The sequence below is a fragment of the Lepidochelys kempii genome, chromosome 2, assembly GCF_965140265.1.
Source record: "Lepidochelys kempii isolate rLepKem1 chromosome 2, rLepKem1.hap2, whole genome shotgun sequence".
Taxonomy (NCBI): domain Eukaryota; kingdom Metazoa; phylum Chordata; order Testudines; family Cheloniidae; genus Lepidochelys; species Lepidochelys kempii.
This window is the reverse complement of record NC_133257.1, coordinates 233,910,780-233,934,065: the sequence shown is the minus strand read 5'-3', so window position 1 is coordinate 233,934,065 and position 23,286 is coordinate 233,910,780. Positions and strand designations below refer to the sequence as shown.

The following is a 23,286-nucleotide window of genomic DNA, read 5'->3' as shown; positions in this document are numbered from 1 at the left end:
GCTAATTAAAATCACCTTCTGCAGTAATAAAGCCCTGAAACTACATTCAGAATGAAAGACTCACAATTAATAATGTATTTTTAATCCATCCATAGGTATTGTATCTGAGGAACAGGGAAGTATTAGAGAGAGGCAAGAGTTTTTTGTGATGAAGACTTAGGACAAAGAAATCAGGCCTTGCTACAGATTTATTATGTGACCTTTAGGAAACTAAAATTTTCAAATGTTGATGACTAAAAATAGGCTCCTAAATTCACATTTGAGGCACTCAAATGAGGAGTCTGATTTTGAGAGTTGCTGAGTACTAACAGCTCCAATTGAAATAATTTCAAATGCAATTTCAATGGGAACTCTAGGTCAACATCTTTCAGAACTGGGTGTGTTCAGCACCTCTGAAAATCAGGAGAGCTAGATCTTACTGGGGATTCAAAATTTTAGACCTCCTACCTCAAAAATGTTGACCAAAATGGTGGTGATGCTCAATATCTTTTTCTGTACATCTTTCTTCAGCAATTACAATGCCTTAAATAAGAGGTAATTTTATGCCAAGAACTTTAATGCACCAGGAAATTAATAAATAAGTAAGAAAAGCATATTCAATCTCTGCCTCTGTCTCTGATTTTCTACTATAAAATAGTCATCATGAGTCAAAAATTATTTTTTTCTGGAAGAGGGGCCAACTGGAATGACTAATTTTTGAGAATTTTATTGTTCTGCACCATTCTCAATTTTTCTTTCATTTGACTTGTCACACCTGTTTAATCTCCTGATATGTTAATGATAAGCTCTGAAGTTGTCATTTTAAATATTTTGGTGATCCAATCCCACCCCTTAGATTTCACCTTGACACACAATTCTTGTGATTTATATTAGGAGACATATTTTAACAATAACATCATTGCTTTCATGGCAACAGGTATCATAACATACATTTATAGATGTCTTGAATTTTTAAAGAACAGTACATTTCAATAGTTGTCAGATTCTGACAGCTGCTTCTTTACTTTTTTTATTCCTTAATTCGTCCTTTTTTTAATAGAGGGCATTTCCTATTCATGCCTTGAACAGTTTTGCCCTCTCTAAGTGAGAAAGGGATAATGTGGAACTCCCTGGTGGTCTCTCTTTTTCACAGCTGTGCTGCACTTCCAGTATGACATTAAATTAGTAATTATAGCTGAGTGTAGTTCTTCTGACAGTCTGAGCACACTGCCAGCAAGTGAGCGGCTCAGCAGGGAATTTGGAGAAGAAAAAGAAAACATAACTGGACTGTCTTTTTTTTCCTAAGGAGGTTGAAGTGATTATCTTAACATCCTATGTTCCATTCTTGCTAGACAACCTTCAAACAATATTAGAACTAGAGGTTAATACGCATTTTTATGCTTAATCTTCTAAAATCACTGTATCACTGCTTGAACTAATATATACTTTTATTCATAATACAGTAACTAGATCATGAAAGCATAAATGTACTAATTAAAATGACTATGGGTTTGCTTTAACCTAAACTTTTCCATTGATGCTGGTTTTGAAAAAAACAAAGGTGCTGTTGGCAGTTGTGGATGTTTCTCAGCTATTATTACTGTTGGCAGTTCTAACTCAGTACAAAAAAGATCTGGTGATTCTCGGGGAATTGTACATGGCACCCATGCACAAGCAATTCTCTGAGGCTGGGCACTTTACCTATGACAATTTGAGGGTTACATGAGAATTAATGTCTCGGTATTACAGTTAAGTTATTACATCTAGAAATACCTTCTGTACCTGCTTTCCAGCATTTCTTTTGCACCCTTTAAATTACAGCATATTATAATTAATTACTATTTTTATCTGGTTCCTGAGGCCACAGTTATAAATGAGGTAGGAGGGATTGTAATATCAGATCATTTTAGCACAATAGCTCAGCAATAACTCTTCAAATAAAGGGTATTTTTGTCTTTTGCGGTCAGTAGATGAATAGTTAAAGGGACTTCATCAAGTTCCAAAATTTGACCTACTTTTTCATTATTTCAATTCAAAGTCTTTGTAATTCCATAGTAACATTACTTATTTCATCTGAGAATTTCAAAGTGCTTTACAGACATTAATTAAGCCTCTCAACATACCTCTGAAGTATGTCTTAGACTCATTTTATAGATGGGTACCAAACTGAGGCACAGTGAGGTTGTAATTTGCCCAGGGTCACACAGCAAAGCAGTGGCAAAGTTACAATTAAAATGAGTCCAGACTCCCATTCCCCTACTCCAAAAACTAGATTACACTATCCTATGATTCTTTACAAAGCAAATTATTTTAAAAGTTTTTTGCTTAGACAGTTTTTTTTAAAGACTATGCTGGGAGCCCAGCACTCATTTTGTGTGTGTGTGTACATGTACCTGTGCACAAAATGAAGGGACAAAATAGCAAGAAAAATCAAGTCCAATATCAAGAGACTGTTTTCTTAAGTAAAAAATGACTAAAAAAATTTGAATTATATCTTGATTATAAAATGTAGAAAAGGAAAAGAAAAACTAGAAATTGCTATTATGACAATTATGTATCCATGCCACTGCACTTCAGTCATTTGTTTAAAAAAGTAAAAAACAGTAAAAGGAGACTATATAGAGCAAAGATTTGAAGTAAGTCTGGATATGCAGAATCTCCAGAACTATGCCTTCATTTTCATACCACAAAAGAGGTAGTGCTTATTTTTAAAACACCAGATTGTAAAGATGAAAATCCAAGGTAATTAAATGGTTACTCGTGGCTTCAGAAATTCTAAAGTAATTAGAATGTAGTATATAATTTACTAAATCTAATACCTGTAAAATGTTCTAATGACTAATTCTTTGAATTAAAAATGAATAACCTTAGAGCCTGATCCAGCTAAGACTTATGGACCTACTTGACTTTATGCATTGTGGGACTTCAGTGGGACTAATCACAGTAAAGTTAAACAAGTTAAACTTGCCTACATTATGTCAATCCAAAGTAAACTGCATATGGCTGGCAATCCTGCCCAAAAACTTGGTAGTGCTATGTCTTGGAGCCCCATCTTTCCCACCATTGGCCCCACCTGTGAGAGCCCTGCTTTTGCAGTGTTTGTGCCAGGAGAATTCTCCTCTATCCAGATCCAGGGATTCTCCTGTCCTTTTACGCTGCCACAGCTGCTTCCAGGGGCAAGGCTGTGCAGAAAGAATCTTTCCTGTTAATTTTAGCAGCATTTTTTCAGGAAAAAAGTGTCCCTATCTAGCAATTTAGTTGGAGGATTCTCTGCACTTTGAAGTCTTTAAACCATGGTTTGAGGACTTCAATAGCTCAGACATAGGTGAGAGGTTTATTATCGCAGGAGTGGGTGGGTGAGATTCTGTGGCCTGTGTTGTGCAGGAGGTCAGACTAGATGATCATAATGGTCCCTTCTGGCCTTAATATCTATGAATTTATGAATTTGATGTTATTTTTTCCCCAGGGGTGTAAAATTACTGACACCCATATTGATTTAAAAATTAAATTTAATATAAAATGGAATGAAACAGGTGTTCTTTGAGTGCTGGTCCTTATCTGTATTTCACTATGGGGTATGCATGCTCTCCATGCATACAGAGTCAGACATTCTTGCAAGCAGTGTCCATTGGTCCACGCATACGCCCTTGCCCTCCTTGCATTTCCAACCGAGGGCATAAAGGGCGGAGGAAATCGGCCAGCTTCCAGTCACTGCTTATTGCTGCATGGCTTGGATCAGAACCTCCAGTGTCTGTAGCTGTCCTTTGGTTTCCTTGAATCTATAAATATTTCAAAGATTGCCGTTAATGCACTTTGTTTATAGTTCTTCATAGTTAATAGTTCTTCTTTGAGGCGTGTCTCTGTGGGTGCTCCACTTCAGGTGAATGTCCGCCCCTGCACCTTTGATCAGAGAGTTTCAGCAGCAGTGCTCATCTGGGTTGTGCATGCACGATCCCTGTCTCACGCTGTTGTCAGCACCTATTTAGCATGTATGACCTGACCCCTCTCAGTTCCTTCTCAACTGTCCTTGGCCTGAGACAGAGCTCCAAGCAGTGCAAAAACAGATACTTTCTAAGTGCTTAGAATAATTTCTTAGAATAGTTTTAGTAGATTAGTTATGGTTACTTACCCTTTCTTTCCCCGTTTATTTTCTGTTAGAAAAAAATTCTTTTTATACCTCTGTTTTTGCCTGTTAGAATAGTTACCATTCACCCATATGGTTGAACCGCCATAGTTCCAGTATGCCCGCTTCACCGGGCTTCCAGTGTTGCCATTCCTGCTGGGAGGCAATGCTGATGTTAGACAGACACTCTCAATGTGTCCACTGCTTAGGTGAGAGAAACATACCTCAGAAGTGTTCTCACTACAGCAACCTAAAAGCTCGAGCCAGAAAGGACAGAGAGTTGCATCTGAAACCTATTTTCATGGAGAAATCTCTGCGCCCAGCATCTGATCCTGGCCAGGAGACCATTCCCATTCTAGTTTCCCATTCAAACTACTACACATTAGGCTCCGCTGTGCGAACTAAATCTTTACACAGGATGGGCACCCATTCCTGGTATGGTCACCCTTGTCTATCACCACCTATGCCCTTTCCCACGCAGTGGCCTTACTGGGACCCCCTGGGCAGCATACAGGGGACAATACCCTAGGCCCTTTAATTCCTACAGGGAGAGGATCAGGTCTTCCCCACCATGCTCAGTGGCAGCACCATCAGAGCCCCCTGAGGAGAGCTTTGAGGTACATGAGGAAGCCTTGGAACAGGAGACGATGGCCCCCAGCCAACATTTCCTCTTCTCCCGAAATGAGACCGTAATGCCTCCAGTGCCCAGAGCTGCTGCTGATTTCAAACACTTCCAGGAGCTGTTCAAGAGAATCACAGATTCCCTAGAGAGCCCTATAGAAGGCATCCCAGAGTCACAACATAAACTACTAGGTATTCTACATACCTCATCTGCTTCAAAAATAGCACTTCCTGTAAACGACGTGCTGATGGAACCAGTCAAAGACGTAAGGCAGACCCCGGCAACTATACTCCTCATCTGTAAGAGAGTGGATAAAAAGTACTGTGTCCCCTCAAAGGGAATGAACTTTTTATTTTCTCACCCAGCACCAAACTTTCTCGTTGTTGATGCAGTCAGTCAGCATGGTAAACAACATCGTTTCTGATCCACGCTATATGACAAAGAATGGAAGTGACTCGACCTTTTTGGCCACAAGGCCTACTCAGAAGCAACTCTGCAATTCTGGATTTCCAATTACGCTGCGTTGATGGCTAAATATGACCACTCAGATTATTCTAAATTCATGGACTTTATTGATTACGTCCCAGAAGACAAAAGGGAACAATTCAAAACCATCATGTCTGAGGGTCATCTTCTTGCCAGAACAACCTTACAGGCATCCTTAAATGCAGCAGACATGGCTGCTTGCTCCAACGCCACTGTTCTAGTTGTGCGCTAAGCATCATGGTTCCACCTCTCTGGCTTCCCCAGGGAGGTGCAATCTACGATGGAGGACCTCCCCTTTGAGCTGTTCGCCACAAAGAGGGATGAGACCCTCCACACCTGGAGGGAATCTCGGGCAACCCTTTGTACTTTGGGTATATATACACCTGCAATGAGAAGAGAACAGGATAGATACTGTTCTTCCCAGGGCACAATACCTTCCCCCTACATACAGCTGAGGCAATATGATACACAATGGCAGAGGCAGAGATCTCCAAGGCATCAACCACCTCCACCTCAGTTGTCTGTGTCCCAATAACCCTTAGCAAAACAACAATTTTGAGGGTTTGGTCGAAGGCCCAAACAACTTCCCTCCATCTCAAAGAACCTCAGTTACTGCACAGGGTGAGTAACGTCTCTTTTTAGCAGTTTTTTCTAGTTATATTCCCTGCCCTAGGGAATTCCTTTACCCTTATCTTCCCCCCTCCCCACACACACACATACCCTGTTATGGGTACTGGACTATGCCCAGAACTCTAGGTTTCAAAAATTGTGTGGTCCTGCCCCCATTCTTTCTCGGTCTGTGACAACCATCAGCACTGTGGCTTAGAAAGCACCTAATGGAGAAGACCATGAAGTCGGAGTCACGCCCAGGGACCCCGCACAGTACATCAGCATGAAGCGATACAGCATGCACCTACCACCACAAGGTCCGACTCTGGTGTAAGGGAGTCCATACCCACAAACCCCCCATCAGGGTCTCCTTGGGAAGGCAGAGAACACTCACACAAGCATAAAAGCAGGTCTCCCTTTAAGTCTGCTTTGAAAATGACTTGATACAGCTCTGCCTTAATTAAAAACACCTGCTCATTCAACCCATAGGACTTAGGATATACTAAGTCCCAGGGCCATGACTCTTGAGCCTATAAAACTAGGGCTCTATCTGCCAGTTCCACTGGTACTGTCCAAATCAAAAAGTCGGGGATCTGTCGGTTCCAGCACAATCAAAATTTGAACCGATGGTGGTACCGTCAGTGTCTCATGCACCAGCCACACATCTTCTCTCCTCCAGTCCCTTCAGCATGAACAGGAGTTCAGATACTTATGCTACACAGGAAGACATCCTGCCTCTTCCTGAGCCTCAGTTTCCCCCATCATCAGGACTTTCTTTCACTACAGAGATTTTGACACCCCATGGGATGTTACCTGTGACAGAAGCCTAGCCCCTCTTCCATCTACCACTGAACCTTTCCTCCATCGGAACCATCATACCACCATTGGATCCAGACCCTTTTTTCTCTCTCTTAGGAGAATCCAAACCGCCATAATCTCCGCCTCCAATAAATGTTAGTCCACACAGGAGATCGAGCCTCTTAATACCAACTTCCACCTCAATATTTATCTCAGGACTAGTGGTACAGCATGTTTCGCAGACCTCCACAACGCGCTCTTGACCCTGCTTACTGACCATACTGGGGAACATGGGACCCCTATGCCAGGTATAAAGGGACTGCTAGGGAGTCACTCCATTTCCCTCTGAGAGAGCTGTCAGAATTTCCTCCTGACCTCATGGAAGAGGAGGACTACGAACTGGTTTTGCCAGTACCAACAAGATAGTCTTCATCTCCTGATGAACCAGTCACCCTGACGACCATAAACAATTTCAAGATGTATTGCTCAGAATGCCAGAGGAACTCCAGATCTCCTTAGAGGAGATCCAGGCCCCTCAATCCTGCAGTCCACTGGGTCCAGTCAAATAGCACTTCCAGTTAATGAAGCTATTCTAGAATCTGCTAGGGTGAGTGGCATACACATGTGCCCTTACCCCCAGGAGGGCAAAGAAATGCTACTGCATTTCAGCCAAGGGAATGGAATTTCTCTCAAACCACCCTGTGCTGAACTCTGGTCATCTTGGCTGTCATGAGACAGATCTAGACAAGTCTCCTAAATCCATTCCTTCTGACAAGGAAGACTTATTAGGAAGAAAGGTCTTCACATCTAACTGTCTTCAGTTTTGTATAGTGAATTGTCAAGTGCTGTTGGCGAAGTACAACTATCTAAACTATTTCAAATTCACAGACTTTGTAGACAAGCTACCACAGCAGGATAGAGCTTACTTCCAGACTCTTATTCAAGAGGACAAGCTGGTGCCCAGAACTACATCAATCAGTGATTGATGCATCAGATACATCATCTAAGGCAGCAGCAATGGCCACTGGGTCATGGCTACATGGGATTTCCCAAAGAGGTCCAAAATAGGAGGACTTGCCCTTCAGTGAAACCCATCTTTTCAGTGAGAAGACAGATGAGTCGTTAGGTACTTTAAAGGACTCCAGGACCACCTTCCACTCACTGGGAATATGTACACCTGTCCCAACAAGGAAATATCACAGGTAGCCTTACAAACCTAGACTGGCGACTACAGTTTTATCACCAACAATCTTACAATCTTCCTCATAAGAGACAAAGTGTAGAGAAGCATAATTTCTCTCCACCTCCCATGTCCTCAGCCCATCTCAAGTCCAACCCCTGGCTAAAAGATATTTTTAATAGAAGTTTGAGACGTGAAAACCAGTGATGGTGCCATCTCTATCCGATCACCACATACACTTCAGGCATTGTTTACACTCTGTTTCCACAACTAAATTTCTGTACAGTGTGATGGGGTTCCCAGGGTGCAACCTGAACTGTGGGATCCTGAGCCCTCCAAAACCGACCAACCTGGGTTGCCTATCACACTGATGCTGATGTCAAGCTACAAACCTCTGGCAGGTACTTCACTTACAGCGACATCCACAGGCAGGGACACACCCAACTGAGTTACATGAATGACCTCCTAGCCTCTCATGAACCAACAATAGAGAAGCTCCAGCCAATTCACTCCAGCTCCCCAGTCTTGCACCCCAGAACTGTACCAACTTACATTATTCAAGACTCCCTTGGGCAGTGCAAGTTTATTAAGTAGATTGCCATGCCCCCAATGTGGAGTGGACACACACTAACCTATGTAAACTGAGCTGAGATTTCCCAAGCACTTCAACCAAAACACTGTTTTAGGTAAAATATAAAACAGATTTATTAAATACAGAAATATAGATTTTAAGTGTTTATAAATGGTAAGCATAAATGTCAGAGATAGTTACTTAAGAAAATGAAAAGTAAACATGCATTCTAAATCCTAAACTTGTAGTCTAAGTAAGAGTTGAATCAAACAATGTCTTACCCTGACGGATGGTACATTGCATACATGCTCTCTGTGAGGTCTCTGGGGTGGCTGCTGGAAGAGTGCATTCCCTTTAATGGCCATCAGCACATGTGTGGCTGGTCCTTTGTTGCAGCTGAAATGTTGGCTGTGGGCATCCTCAACCTCACAAATTATTTCAGTAACACATATAGCAGTGCTTCATAATGTCATCATATAATAGCATATACAATACAACAGGATATTAATGTTCAACAGATCAAGACTTTTAAAATGATACCTTACAAGGCATACTTTGTACAAAACATATCATAATTATATGACAGTGGTGAATATGTGGGTTTCAGGGTGCTATTTTGAAGTTCAATATGCCCCACAGAGGGTATCAGATATCATCTAATCTGGCCGTGTGATCGAGTTTCTTTCCCTACCTCCTCCATAACCCCATCCCTGTCCCTTTTCAGGGACCATCTTTTTGAAGGGATTCACAGGCAGGAAGTGGAATCCATCCTCCAGTGAGAAGCTATAAAGCAAGTACCTGTGCAATACCAAGGAAAATTTTTTTTACTCAAGATACTTCCTAGTCCTGAAAAAGTAAGGCGATTGGAGACCTAGTCTCAATCTCTGCAATCTCCAACACTTCTATTTGCAGGCTAAAATTTTGCATGGTCACTCTGGCATCAATAATCCCATCCTTGGAAAAGGACATTTGGTTTACAGCTCTTGATATGAAGCACACTTACTTTCATGGATATTCACCCCTCCCACAGGCATTTTCTCAGATTCATGGCCACTTCGAATACAGGGTGCTCCCAGTTGGCCTTGCCCAGGGTCTTTACCAAGGTCCTTCTGGTAGTAACAACTCATTTCAGGCGGAATGGCTTCACCGTCTTCTCCTATCTCAACAAATGGCTTCTCATTGCAACGACACATTAAGAAGCATATGTGTCGACCTCACTAATGCTTCAGCTACTTTCCTCTCTGTGTCAGTGTGAACTTGGAAAAGTCTATTCTCACTCTATGCAGACTATAGAGTGCATCCTCACTCTGATGCAGACTATAGACTTCATAGGCACCACCCTACATTCAGTCACAACAAAAAATGACCTGATAGACCAAGTTATGCGCAACCCTCAAGCTCCAGTCAGAACTTGTCTTTCCTTCCTGGGGCACATGGCTTCATGCATTTACATTACCCTTTCACCAGATGCCACCTTTGTTACCTTCAGGCATGGATCTAAACAGCATACTCACCAACCAAAAAAGCATGAATACCATAGGGACAGTTCCTTCTTGAGTAACATCTCTAATATGATGGAAGGATCCTTATCAGGTATGTATGGGCATTCTCTTCCTACCTCTGGTCTTACAGAAGATTCATCATGACAAGTCATGAATCATCCTCATTGCCCCCAATAGGCCCAGACAATTTTGGTTCGCAAATGTCATCTTGTCCCCCAATCAGCACCCAGTCCTTTCCCAATTATCTTGACCCAGAAGAGCAGGATGGAGCCTCCCAACCCCAAAACACTTCTGGCTTGGTTTTTGGATAGACATCAACCCTAGAAGGCTCCTGCTCTGAGGACATACAAAGCATTCTTAATAATAGCATAAAAGAATCTACTAGGAAATGCTATTCAGCCAGGTGGAACGTTTTTCCATTTGGGCACAGCAGAAATGTACATCTCCTGAGTCAGCAGATATTCCTCTTATTTTGGACTGTCTTCTTTCTCTCAGAATGACTGGGTTCTCCCTTAGTTTTATATGAGTCCAATTGGCAGCAATCAGTGCGAACCATCCACCATCAGATGGTTATTCAGTTTTCACTCGCCCGTTGACTAACAGATTCTTGAAGGGCCTAATCAGAATCTTCCCACCAAGAAAGAAGCCTACTCCTCGTTGGATTTGAACCTTGTACTTTCAGCACTCACTAAGTGTTCCTTCAAACCACTAGCTGCACCCTATCTCATCTATCGATGAAAGTTGCATTCCTTGTGGCCATCACCTCAGCCAGCAGAGTATGTCAGTTGAGAGCACTAATGAAGGATCTGCCATACACTGTATTCCATAAGGCCAGTCTCTTCATGACTACATTCAAAATTCACCCCCAAGGTAGTTTCAGAATTTCCCATAAACCAATTAGTTTCAGAATTTCCCATAAACCACTTACCAGTGTTTTTCTGAAACTGAGACTTCATTCCCTTGACATATGAGGTGCTCTTTCCTTCTAACTGCAAAGTACAATACCAGTCAGAAAATAACATAGACTGCTTCTCGATATAGTAGAATGAGTCCAAGATCAAACTATATCCTCCCAGACTATCTCTAAATGAAGCTCAGACTGTATCCTTCTCTCTTGCCAGTTGTCGCATCTTTCTTCCTTTCATGGGGTAAGGGCTTATTCTACAAGATACTCCTGAGGGAATTCTGTGCCAAAAAGTTATGCACACAATATTTTAAAACTCTGCAAAATTCTGCAAATTTTATTTATCAATAAATAAATGTGGCTCCAGCTGGCAGTGGGGAGTGCAGGCCACTGGCTGCATTGAGGTGGGAGATCACCCTGAAGCCCCCAGTTCCCCTGGTACAGGGACTCGGCTGTGAACCTGCATCTGACCCTGACACAGTGCAAGGGCCAGGCCTGCACCAGAAACACTCTGGGGCTCTGTGCCAGGTGCACCAGGTGTGGGTGTACAGGCTCAGCCCAGCAGAATCCAAGTGTGGAAGGGCTTAGTGTAGGGGATCCAGGTGTTGGCTGAAAGGTTTCTGTGTGGGGCAAGCTGCATGTGAGTAGCTCAGTGGGAAATCTGACTGCACAGGGGCTCGTTAGGGGAGTTCTGGATGCAGGGGCAATGGGACTCTGCAGGGGATCCAGGTGAAGGTGGTTGGGGCTCGGGGAGGCCCAATGGGGGCTCTGGGTGCTTGGGGAATGGGGCTTGATGGAATGGGGGTCCAGGTGCTGCTGGTTGGGAATCAGTGGGGTTGGGGTCTCAGGGTGTGGGGCTCATCAGAGGGCTCCAGGTGTGGGAGAGAGTAGGGCTTGTCAGCGTGAGGGTTTAAGAGGTCTGCTTAACAGAGGAGCCCCAGCTGCTGCCAAGGGGATGCCACATGCCGGGCTCCCGCTTCCACCCATGATTCCCTTATCCCCTTTTCTCCATTCCCCTTCCCCTGCCCTATTCCACCCCCCTTCCTTCCCCACTGCCTCTTTCCCCCACCCCCTCTTCCCTCATTTCCCCAGCCCCACCACGGGCACTCACTGTTGCACAGAAAACAGGAAGGCTCCCAGCACACAGAAGGGGAGAACAACTGGCACTAGGACCCAGAAGGCAGCATTCAGCTGCAGGGTCAAGGGAGCTAACAGGCAGCCTCCTTCAGTTGGGCAGCTGTGTGCTTGCAGAAATGAGGGGGGGGCAGTTGCACGTAACCCCATGTGCCCCCCATGCCTTGCCTCTGTTTGGAGGAGGCGGTCCCCCACGAAACACTGGGGCATGGTCACCCATCTCTCCCCCCCCCCCCCCCCGCAAGTGGCTTCCCTTTACTTCCCTGCCATTTTCTGTAGGGAATCACCGAAATTCGAGGGGGGCAGGGGTGTTTTCTGTGGGTGCGCAGTCACGCAGAATCCCTCCAGGAGTTTACAAGAGCACAAGCAACTTCAGTGGCATCACTTTAGAAAGTGCCTGTACTTGACATTTGCAGAGCAGCTATGTGGAGTTCCATCCACATGTTCAGGAGACGGTATGCTCAGGTGCAGAACTCCTTTGCTGACACATTCTTTGGGACAATGGTCCTCCAAATGGCTCTGCTGTCAGCATCCCTGCACCCTCCTCCTCCTTGAGTACGGCTTGTCAGTCACCTATATTGGAATACACCCAGGGATCAGCATGGAAGAAGAGAAAGTTACTTACCTTGTAGTAACTGGAGGCTTTTTGAGACTTATGGTCCCTATCTGTATTCTACTACCTGCCCTCTTTCCCCTCTGCTTCAGATCTTTACTGGATTTGTGGTAGAGAAGGAACGGGAGAGGTGTTTGGTCCTCTCCACCCTTTATGCCCTCGGTCAGAAATGCAAGGAGGGCAAGGGCACGTGAGAGGACCAACAGTTGCTGCTTGTGAGAATTCTCCAACTCCGGGTGGATGGAGCACACGCATATGCACAGTGAAATATAGATTGGGACTACACATATTGAAGAACCTCCAGTTATTGTAAGGGAAGTACATTTTCTTTTCCACCCATGCAATCACTTTCCATTAAAATTGGTGCTTATAGTCTTTTCCTCATCTCCCTAAAATATTTCTTTGATGTGTCACATAATTATAATTGATGTCAGGTATGCTTGTGGTAAACTGTATTTTGAAATTTCTTATGATGTGGTTGCTTTTCAGTTAATAGTTACCTCAAATAAATAATTCTCAGTTAAATCAGAAGGATTCAAGTGTGGGTTTTAATTTATTCCAGGTGTCCAGCTCAGTTAAAAATTGATAAAACAGGGGCACTTCTATGTTCAGTCCTGCACGTTCAACTTGCAGGAAGACGTTAACCATTAGAACTCATCCTGAATTAACTTCACTGAGTATTGAAAAGGAGTGCACTCATTCGTGCAGTGCCTGTCGTTGCCTCCCAACTTCCTTACCTGTCTGCAACTTCCTGTCCCAGCTGCTAAAGCCCTCCTCTTAGACAGAGCAATCCAGACAAGATCTTAAATTCAACTTTCCATATTCACAGCTGGTGGAGACAACCAATAGCCTGAAAAAAAGCCCAGACAAATGCCCAAATGATTCCACTTTCCTCTATGATGATTGTTTGGTGCAGACCCTTCTGTCCAGCTGCAGAACCCATCCAAGACACTCCAAACCATTCAAAATATATTTAATTAATACCCAGCATTTCTTTTTCAGGATACAATCTTCTGTCCTTAGTGAACACAATGTAGCAAAGCAGCCAAAAGTAACAAAGGCTGAAGTTTATAACATTTATAATTAATGTATAGAACAAGAAAATTATGTGCAAATGAAACTGATGCATACCTTCTGATAACAGGCATTTTTATTACAACTTGGAAACCAAAGCAGTTGATGAACTATGGGCCCAATCCTGCAAACATTTAGACATGAGAGTAACTTTGCTCATTTGAATAGTCCACAAAGTCAGTAAAATTACTCACATGCCTAAGTGTGGGCAACATGAGGCCCTATATGCATACAGTGCATTGAAATCCAGCCCCCTTTGGAGTGGAAGGCAACAACTAATTGTCAGACAGCGCACTTAACAGCAATAAAGAGAGGGTAAAGTTTGGCCTGTTGCACCTAGGTACAAACTCTTGTTCATTCAGAAAGTACCATGGAAATGTTGTATTATTTTTCTCTGATTAAATGCAAAAAGGCTATATAGAAACAATTAAATGATCTCAAGCATTGGGGTTGGTAAGAGGCACAAGTCATTGTTTATATCCTTAAGTATATAGTTTTTTTTTAACTCAGAAAATGTACTTTTTAGGAAATTAAACAGGAATTGCAATGAAAATGACTCACTAGTTATCCAGATTCTGGCATTGACTATCTAATTCTGTTGCATATGCATGTGAAAAATACTGCAGTTATTAGCACAAAATTATACAAATAAGTGATCTTTTAATTTTCTTTTTATTGCTCAACTCTGAAAAGTGATTATGTAAAAATGGCACCTTCATATTTGGTAGATCTTCTCCTATGTGTATTTAGAGTCATAACTTTAACTTTAATGACAAAATTTAGATTTCAGTATTTTTTCCACCTCTTAGCATTACAGTTCACACAGCTAAAAGGAGTGTGAATTGGATTCTTTTCCCTTGTGTTCATCACAAGCAGAATTGCTTACTATATTTCAATGTTAGACTTGTACCACTGAGCCCATAATTTGAAGAGAATGGGGTGGCACTAGAGTACTTCAACTCCTATTTTGGCCTACAGAGCTCTCATTATTTGTGATGATGCAAGAGAATGAAAAATTCAGCTTAGCTCTGTTTCCACAATTCCATTTTTAAGTAATCACTCTTCCCAGTAGAAATGCACTTTGGCCCTATCCTGCAAAGTACAGAGCACCTTCAGTTCCTGGTTCCTTTGATTGGAATTGTGGATGTACATCACTTGGCAGGATCAAGCCCTTTAAGACCTAAACATGTTTGCATCTTGGTATATAAAACCTCTAATATCTGAATTAATAGATTTTATTTGAAACCTATTATCTTAAGCACTATAGATTAAACTTCTTGCATATTTGCTACTTTCATAGTTAATAGGAATCTGATATATTATGTGGTCAGCTAAGTCATTTCTCTTGAGCTTTACCTGGATATTATAAAAGGCCCTAACGTATTTTAAAATTGATATTGTGAAAGCATATTATAAAATCAGAGACTGATGTTACATAAAAGTACAAGTGGTATTGAATTAGCCTGTCATTATTTTAATAATTGTACAATTGTTTTATTACTCAGTACACAATGATTTTTATTAAAGATCTGGGTAAGTTTTGTTAATTGCCAGAATTCACTTTTTACATTTTCTTCTGTAATTTCAGCAAATTTAATGAGCTTTCAATGAGAAATGGACCAGGAACATTGTTTATTATAAAACCAGCATAAATTAACATTTCAGTGTGCGTGAATTAAATTTGTGACTGAACTCCTTGGGGGAGAATTGTATGTCTCCTGCTCCATGGTTTTACCCGCATTCTGCCATATATTTCATGTTATAGCAGTCTCGGATGATGACTCAGCACATGTTGTTCAATTTAAGAACACTTCCACTGCCGATTTGACAAAATGCAAAGAAGGTCCCAATATGAGATTTCTAAAAATAGCTACAGCACGCGACCCAAGGTTTAAGAATCTGAAGTGCCTTCCAGAATCTGAGAGGGACGAGGTGTGGAACATATCTGCCAGAAGTCTTAAAATAGCAACACTCCGATTCTGAAATTACAGAACACGAACCACCAAAAAAGAAAATCAACCTTCTGTCCGTGGCGTCTGACTCGGATGATGAAAATGAATGTCTGTCAGTCCTCACTGCTTTGGATCATAATCAGCATGTTCTCTGGAATGGTGGTCAAAGCATGAAAGGGCATAATAATGTTTAGCATATCTGGCATGTAAATACCTTGAAACACCAGCTATACCAGTGCCATGCGAACGCCTGTTCTTACTTTCAAGTGACATTGTAAATAAGAAATGGGCAGCATTATCTCCTGTAAAAGTAAACAAACTTGTGTGTCTTAGCAATTGGCTGAACAAGAAGTAGGACTGGGTGGACCTGTAGACTCTAAAGTTTTACATTGTTTTATTTTTAAGTGTAGTTATGGAAAACTACGTTTCTAAGTTGCACTTTCACGATAGAGATTGCACTACAGTACTTGAATGAGGTTAATTGAAAAACACTATTTCTTTTATTTTTTTTTATGGTGCAAATATTTGTAATAAAAATAATATAAAGTGAGCACTGTACATTTTGTAGTCTGTGTTGTAACTGAAATCAATATATATAAAAATGTAGAAAACATCCAAAATATTTAAATAAATGGTATTTTGTTATTGTTTAACAGTGCAATTAAAACTGCGATTAATCGTGACTTTTTTAATCTCAGGTTTCAGAGTAGCAGCCGTGTTAGTCTGTATTCGCAAAAAGAAAAGGAGTACTTGTGGCAGTACTCCTTTTCTTTTTTTAATCTCGTGATTAACCGCAATTAATGTTGTTTTTTAATCATTTGGTAGCCTTAATTTCTAAACAATGTACCTACTTAATTAATATTCCTGAAAAGGTGAAGATTAGCCAGGAAAAGCTTTTTATCCTTTGCACTGAGAAACTCTGTGCCACAATGACCCACTCACGGTAAAACTTCAGGTTTTTGTTGAAAATGTAACAAAGGCTTTAGACATTCAACTTGAATTGTGGAAAGGATGAGTATGTGCCTTTTAGAAACACATACATTTATTTGTAAAATCCACTATGCTCTTCTTGCATTCTTAAACGGAGGATTAAAATGAGAGCAAAGGCTCAGAGTGAAATCCATTATTAATTAAGTAGGAGTAGTTGTGTTCATCTCCTGTGCAGCTTTTCAAATATTTAGTTCTTTAATGATAGTGAATGTTCATTATAATGAATTACAGTGGTTCTTTCTCTACCAAGGGTTTTTCTTCACTGGAAATATTTGAGACTTCATCAAAAATTGTCAATTATTTCACTAAAGCAAAGTCTCTGTAATTTTTCACGTGAATAGAGTTTTAAATGGTCACATGAAAGGAGGAGGTGCTTTTTCCCATGTCTAAATGGTACCCACTTCAATTGCCATTGTGCACTGGTAGAACACACATATCCCTAAATCTTTGCCTATCACTTCATACAGTATAGGTTTTTAAATAATGATTAAAACCCCATTCCAGTAATTAATCTGTTTTGTTTAAATTCCTAAATCTGTAATGACCCATCACTTTCACGGACATTAATTCAGTAACTTTGTCGATGGGGTAATGGTGGTTAATACTAATTTTGTATTACAACAGTACCCCATCTTGCCAAGTTCTGTACAAACCTATAGGAAGACATGGCCCAGCTAAAAAAGCTTATGGTTTAAAAATACCAAGAACAGGAAATTAAGTGTTCAGGCAAGAGAAACCGCAAACATGGTCAATGTGACAACTGGCATGAAGTATATTTGTTCCAGGTTTATTTGAAGTGCCTATAAATTGTGCTCAGCTATTCCTCTTCCTAGCCATTGTTAGGGTTTGGGGGTTGTTTTTTTTTTTGGCTTATTTTTTAAATACCTCATTTATAGTTTTATTTGGTGTTTAATCTATGAATTTAGTTATTTATATGGCTTTCATCACCATAGCATCTCAGTGCTTCACAAGCATTAATGATTTAACAGCAACCCTGTAAGGTAGGGAAGTGTTGTTATCCCACATTTAAAGATGGGAACTGAGGCACAGAATGGTTAAGGAGAGACGTTCAAAGGCACAAAGAGAAGCTAGACACCCAACTCCCACTGAAAGTCTCTGAGAGTTGGACTGTTCCCTGCACTATGTGCCTTTGAAAATCTCCCCCTAAGGCCTTGTATTGAAGGCTAAAAGGGTATGTTTTTCATTTGTGTTAGCCAATATGTCTTTAAACATGATTGAATTGGCAGTGTTGTAGTAGGGGGAGGGATGCCTAGGCTACGACATGGATAGCTAATATGCCTTCAAGTGTTTTAGCCTGTATTTAAATAAGCATTCTGAAGGCTTGTCTGTCACGGTAAGCTAACTTGAGTGAAAGACCCACCCCTTTTAACCCATCAAGACTAGGCCTAAATGACTCCCCCAGTGTCATTCAGGAAGTCTGTGGCACAGCACAGAACTGAGTTTGGTCTTAACTGTAAGGCCATCCTTCCTCTGCTTCCGTAGCATTTATTTAATGTGTTAATAGTCCCTGTTTGTTAAGTGTCGTTCTAAATTAGCTATGGCTTTCTAAATATAACAATATTCTAAAATCAGAATTTTATAGTGACTTCTGTGCTAGAAGGAAAGGGAGTTTGGTTGCTTTTATTTTTTCATTGCTTTGTCTCAAGTCTTCATCTAATTCTATATCAGTCTCCTTCCTCCAGTCTTAAACATCCCACTCACTGGATCCTTCTGGCTTTGGCAGCGTCCCTCCATCCCCATCTGCCAAGTCAGCCTACAGAGTTATGTGATAATTTCCTAGATGGAGAGCAATAAGCTTTACAGCTGCTAGTCCTGAATATTTTATCTGCTTTTTCTTCTTCTTTTCCATCCCAAACTACTTATCCAAGCTGGCCAAGGAGATAATTGATGTATGCTGTCACATTATAGTAAACAGCAACCCACTATTTGCTTCTAAGAAACCTTCCAGATACTACCCTAACGCCTTTGGGTTAAACACCAGAGTGCGTCAGACTGAATTTTTCCTTTCTGAAATCTGGTATGGATGGATGGGAACCTATAATTCCTTCTCAAATGTCTTTTTTAAAAAAAAAAAACAAACAAAATGGGAGGGACTCTTAGAACAAAGTTATAGGACATTTTAACAAGGCAGAAAGTAATGTATCCAAAGGCTGCCAAGTTCAAAGCTCAACTTTCCCAAAGTTCACGGTTGTCGGGATCTAAGGGTTCAGTTTGGGCCTATCTCTATATAAAATCTTTGGTTTTTTTAATATACTCTTGGTATGCAGAAAGGGGGAGTCATTTTCTGTACAAGGGCAACTATGTAATTCACACCAGGGTGAATAACACACAATCCACATGAACAAACCCAAGGAAAGGAGTTTGTTGCTATTGTGGAATCAGCATCCCATCCCCTCTTTTGTTTGGAGGCAAAAGAGTTTTTCAATATTAAGAGGGGTATATAAAAATATGTATGTAGGTTAAATTTTGGTGCCTGTCTGCTATGACACTGTCCCTTTGAATCCTTTCCTTTTTGTGTATCGGTGGGAGGGGGGAATAGAGGAAAAGAACCTCAAGGTCACCTTTTCCTTCTTGGGTTTATGAAGAACAAAATAAAGTGGTACATTGGAAAGTACTGTATTCAATAAGGTTTATAAGCAATGTGTTGGCATATTTTTCTTGAAGCTACAGGAAACATTCCAGTAGGCCATTGTTAATTACTGGGGGGAGGGTTCTGTTTGCTTTTTAGGAAATTGGGGGGTGTTCCCCCCCTTTATTTACTCTCACTAGAAAGACTTGCAGACTGGGGGTGAAATCTTGGCTCTACTGAAGTTAGTCACAAAGGCTCAGATCCACAAAGTTGCTTAGGAACCTAAATGCCAGACTCAGGTGCCTAAGTTACTGTTTTAGGCACCAGTGTAATCCACAAAACTCATGCTAGGCTGACTCCTAACCCTGTAGATGCCTAAACTCACTCAGTGCCTAAATTTTCTCAGTAAAAGTTTTTTCTTGGTGTCTAAGCTTCAGCCTCTGGGCATGCACATTGCTGCCTCACTCCACTGTCCAAACAGCTACTTCTCATCTAAGCACCAGGGCAGACCACAAACTGGGGAAAGATAAGTAGAAGGCTGCCCAATCAACTAGGCACACTCGGGGCTACCTGTTAGATTGAGTCTGATTCAAAATGTGATCAGAGAAGGAGGCGGTGCTGCTGTTCCCACTGTCCACCTTATAATATTTAGACTAGTTGTTAGTGCACTCACCTGGGATATGGAAGAGTTGGGTTCAGTTCCCCCCTCTGCCTGAAGGGGGAGAGAGGTTTTGAACTGGGGTCTCCCACACCTATCAGGAGAGTGCTCGAACCACTTGGGTAATGGAATTCTGATGTGGGGCTCCCCATCCCATTGAAGCTGTTCCACTGGATGGATAATAGTTCCTTCGTAGTTAAATTTACTGAGAGTGAGTTCGGTAATTAGCTAAACATTGGTGAATTGTGAAAGCAAATTAGAATTCTGTTCAATTTGTGAACAAGTGAATATGATGCAGGTGTATTTGATTACACTGAATGAAGCTTTACATATCTGCATTTGATGTGTCAGTGCTTTCAATTGTCATAGCTCACTAGTGCCCTCTTTTGGTCATTAGTGACATCTTACATTTGGGATGCTGTGTATATTCAGTCCTGCTGTGTGTGATCTGAGCAACCTTTTTCTATGGATCCAGATTTAAGAAGCAATTTCAATGTACTCATATTTGTGTTCTGGTTCTTATTAATTGGTTTTGGGTTTTGCATTTGTTTTAGGCCAAAGAGCTGCCAACATTCAAAGACAATGATTTTATTAATGATGGCCAAAAGATTTATATTGATGAAAACAACAAAAAGGTGTTCCTTGAAAAGCTCAAAAAGGATGTGGAGGTAAGAATGTAATCTGCTCAATTTTTATATAATTATACCACACTGTGCAGCAAGTCATATGTACAGCTGTGCAAAAAAATTTTGTAGTTCATAAATTAATTAGGTAAAAATAAACTTGTCAGCACAGACTTCTTTAAATGACACACTATCTAAGCTTTCAGGAGTGATCACTTAATAAAGATCCCTTCTGCCATAGATGGTTGTCATACATTGCCCATGTCCTGATGATGTGCTTGTACTTAAAATGCATTACAGGCATAATAGCACATGGAGTGAGCTAAGTATCGTTAGTTATATTTTACAGATGGGGAAACTTGAGTCACAGAGAAGTTGTGGCTTACCCAAGGCCATACATTGAGTCAGCGGCAGAGAACGCACGTCTCCCAACTCCCATTCCTGTGCTTATTCCCTGTTGTTCTGTTTATCTGTCAATCATGTAGTTTTATACCATCCTGATTACAGTAGTATGAGTACCTTAGGTATTTGTATAAACTTCCTTTCGTTATTCTAATACTGTGTGCTTCTGTTATATTGAACACATAGTCAACATTCAATACAAAAATACTGGTTTGTGCTATTTTTTTAATCCTAATTCTTAAAATACTGATTTGGCTCAGAGTAAAATAATTTTATCATAGCTATCTATTCAGCAAATAAAGTTAAGAGGTATTTCCACATCTTTAGAATAGAACTGATAACTCAGGTTTAATCGGGCCTTCAGCTTTTTAAATTGACGTAATTGTCTGATAAACACAAATCCCAGAGCTGTGCTAATACCAGTTAAAAGCTGTTGCAAAGCAGCACAGAATATTTTTTGTGTAACATTTACAGAATGGTCTGGAGGTTAATTTCTCATCAGTGGGGTGGTAGATTTTGTTATAATTCATGCACGTTCCTATAGTTGTGTGTATATATAATTTTCTATAAAATATATTAATCCAAAGGATTTGTCCTCCAATTTTTAGCATCTTTAGGATAGGTCAAATTTTAGACTTAAATTCTTGAGCCTTTCTTTAAGAACGTAACATTTTCGCTGACTAAATTTTGCACACAAGATATAAAGAAATGCAATGAATACAGTAGCTGTTTTATCTCTAAAATATGGACTGAGTGTGGTCTGCTACATAGCTTTCATTTACTAGATTTTAAATATGATGGCTGACTTTAGAAGGTCAGTCTTAGTCATATTCTGAGTGACTTTTATACTGTTTACACAGTTTTGAAATCCATACAGAAGGATCATTAAATTTGTATGCAGACAACTATGGTGAAGTGACTTGACATCTGATCCCAATAATGGGAGAACAAAATGTAACCTTATTTTTCTTTTATCAGTTACCCTGTTCTTATTTAGATAGGCAGTTCTGCTTAACTGCTCAAAAAAGTGAGTGCAATTTCTACCCAATGCATAAACTCTCAAGTTTGAGAATATATTTTAAACAAATGAATAATGTATAATAAAATTTTATTCCACAATATTTACAGTTAAATACACAAAGTGTAACAGTCTTCAGGCTGTACAGTTTAGCTTTCCCCCTTTCTCAGTGAGTACTGACCCCACTTCTCTGTAACTCTGAGTTTACATCCCACCTCCCCTTAATTTCCAAACTCCTTGAGCCAGCTGTTTGTTCCCATTGTACTGATGTCCTCTAATCAAGCTCCCTATTAAATTCCCGCCTATTTGGCTTCTCACTCTACTGAAACTGTCCCCACAAAAGACACTAAGGAACTCTTCTTCCCTTAAATGTATGAGGATCTCTTCTCCATACTGAGTTTCTTCAATTTCTACTGCCTTTTTACACTTCTTATTGAGACCCTCTGTGAGTGTCCATTAAAACTGTCCTTTCCTGATTCTACTGTTACCTTCCTGGTTGCTCTTTCAGCCTGACCATCAATAGCTCAATCCTTTTTCTTTGCTGGGGTTTCTCAAAGATCTGTCCTTGGTCCCCTCCTCCTGCAACTGACCTCATCCACTCCTGTGGTATCTCATCACCTCTGTGTTAACACTCAAATCCACTTCTCCCCCTCTCTCCAGGCTCACATCTCTTCCTGTTGCTAGCATCACCTCATGGATGTTCTGTCACTTCCTTAAACTTCCCCCTAGTCCTTCCTCCTGCTCCCTTTCTTCAGCAACATTGACAACTTTATCCTCCTCCCTGTCACTTGAGCATGCAATCATGGTATTATCTTTGATTCCTCCTTTTCCTTCTCTCCTCACAACCAGGATCTTGACAAATCTTGTCATTTCTCCCTTTTCAGTGTTTCTATAGGTCTTCAAGAGAGGGGTCCCTGAAGAGGGGCATGAAAGGTGCTGGTAGATGGTAAGGAATTGAACGGGATGGAATAGCCAGTGGAAATTACTTCTAGGAACCATCTGTCTGAGGTGATGAGCTCCCAGGAAGGCAGGAAATGGGAGAGACGATTTTACAGCCCAGAAGGTCCAACTGTTTTCGCTCCTTATCAGATGGTGTTGAACGGGACTGACGTTACCTGTTCTGTTCAAACAGCCTCCACTATCAGAGAGTTGGGAGTAGGGTGTGAGGGAAGAAATACTGAGCCTCTGGTGGGGGTGGAGTTAGCTCATTTACACATATGTGAGACAGTGGTCAGAGTTTGCCACATCGTGTGTGTTGGAATAAGCAAAGAGTCATTGATAGGCAAGGCAATCTTGCCCCGAGGAAGTGAATGAAGGATATTGAACAAGGTGTGTTGTGTTCCCTGAATCTCCTCTAATGGGACTTGTAACGTGTCTGTTACCCTTTTTATGAGTTCTTGAAAGGCCTCGAAGTAATCGGGATAGAATGGCAGGGGAGGCATGACAGCCTTGTCTGTT

General features: G+C 41.0%; 1 protein-coding gene across 2 annotated transcripts in view; it reads left to right on the top strand.

The window, feature by feature from the left end:
- The window catches only part of PIP4K2A (phosphatidylinositol-5-phosphate 4-kinase type 2 alpha), a 201,284-nt gene that overhangs the window by 159,937 nt on the left and 18,061 nt on the right, over positions 1 to 23,286 (top strand). For both annotated transcript variants that reach the window (XM_073334225.1, XM_073334226.1), the window contains one exon: positions 20,340 to 20,453. In XM_073334225.1, the coding sequence (XP_073190326.1) occupies positions 20,340 to 20,453 (114 nt within the window). The remainder of the gene's footprint in view (positions 1 to 20,339; positions 20,454 to 23,286) is intronic.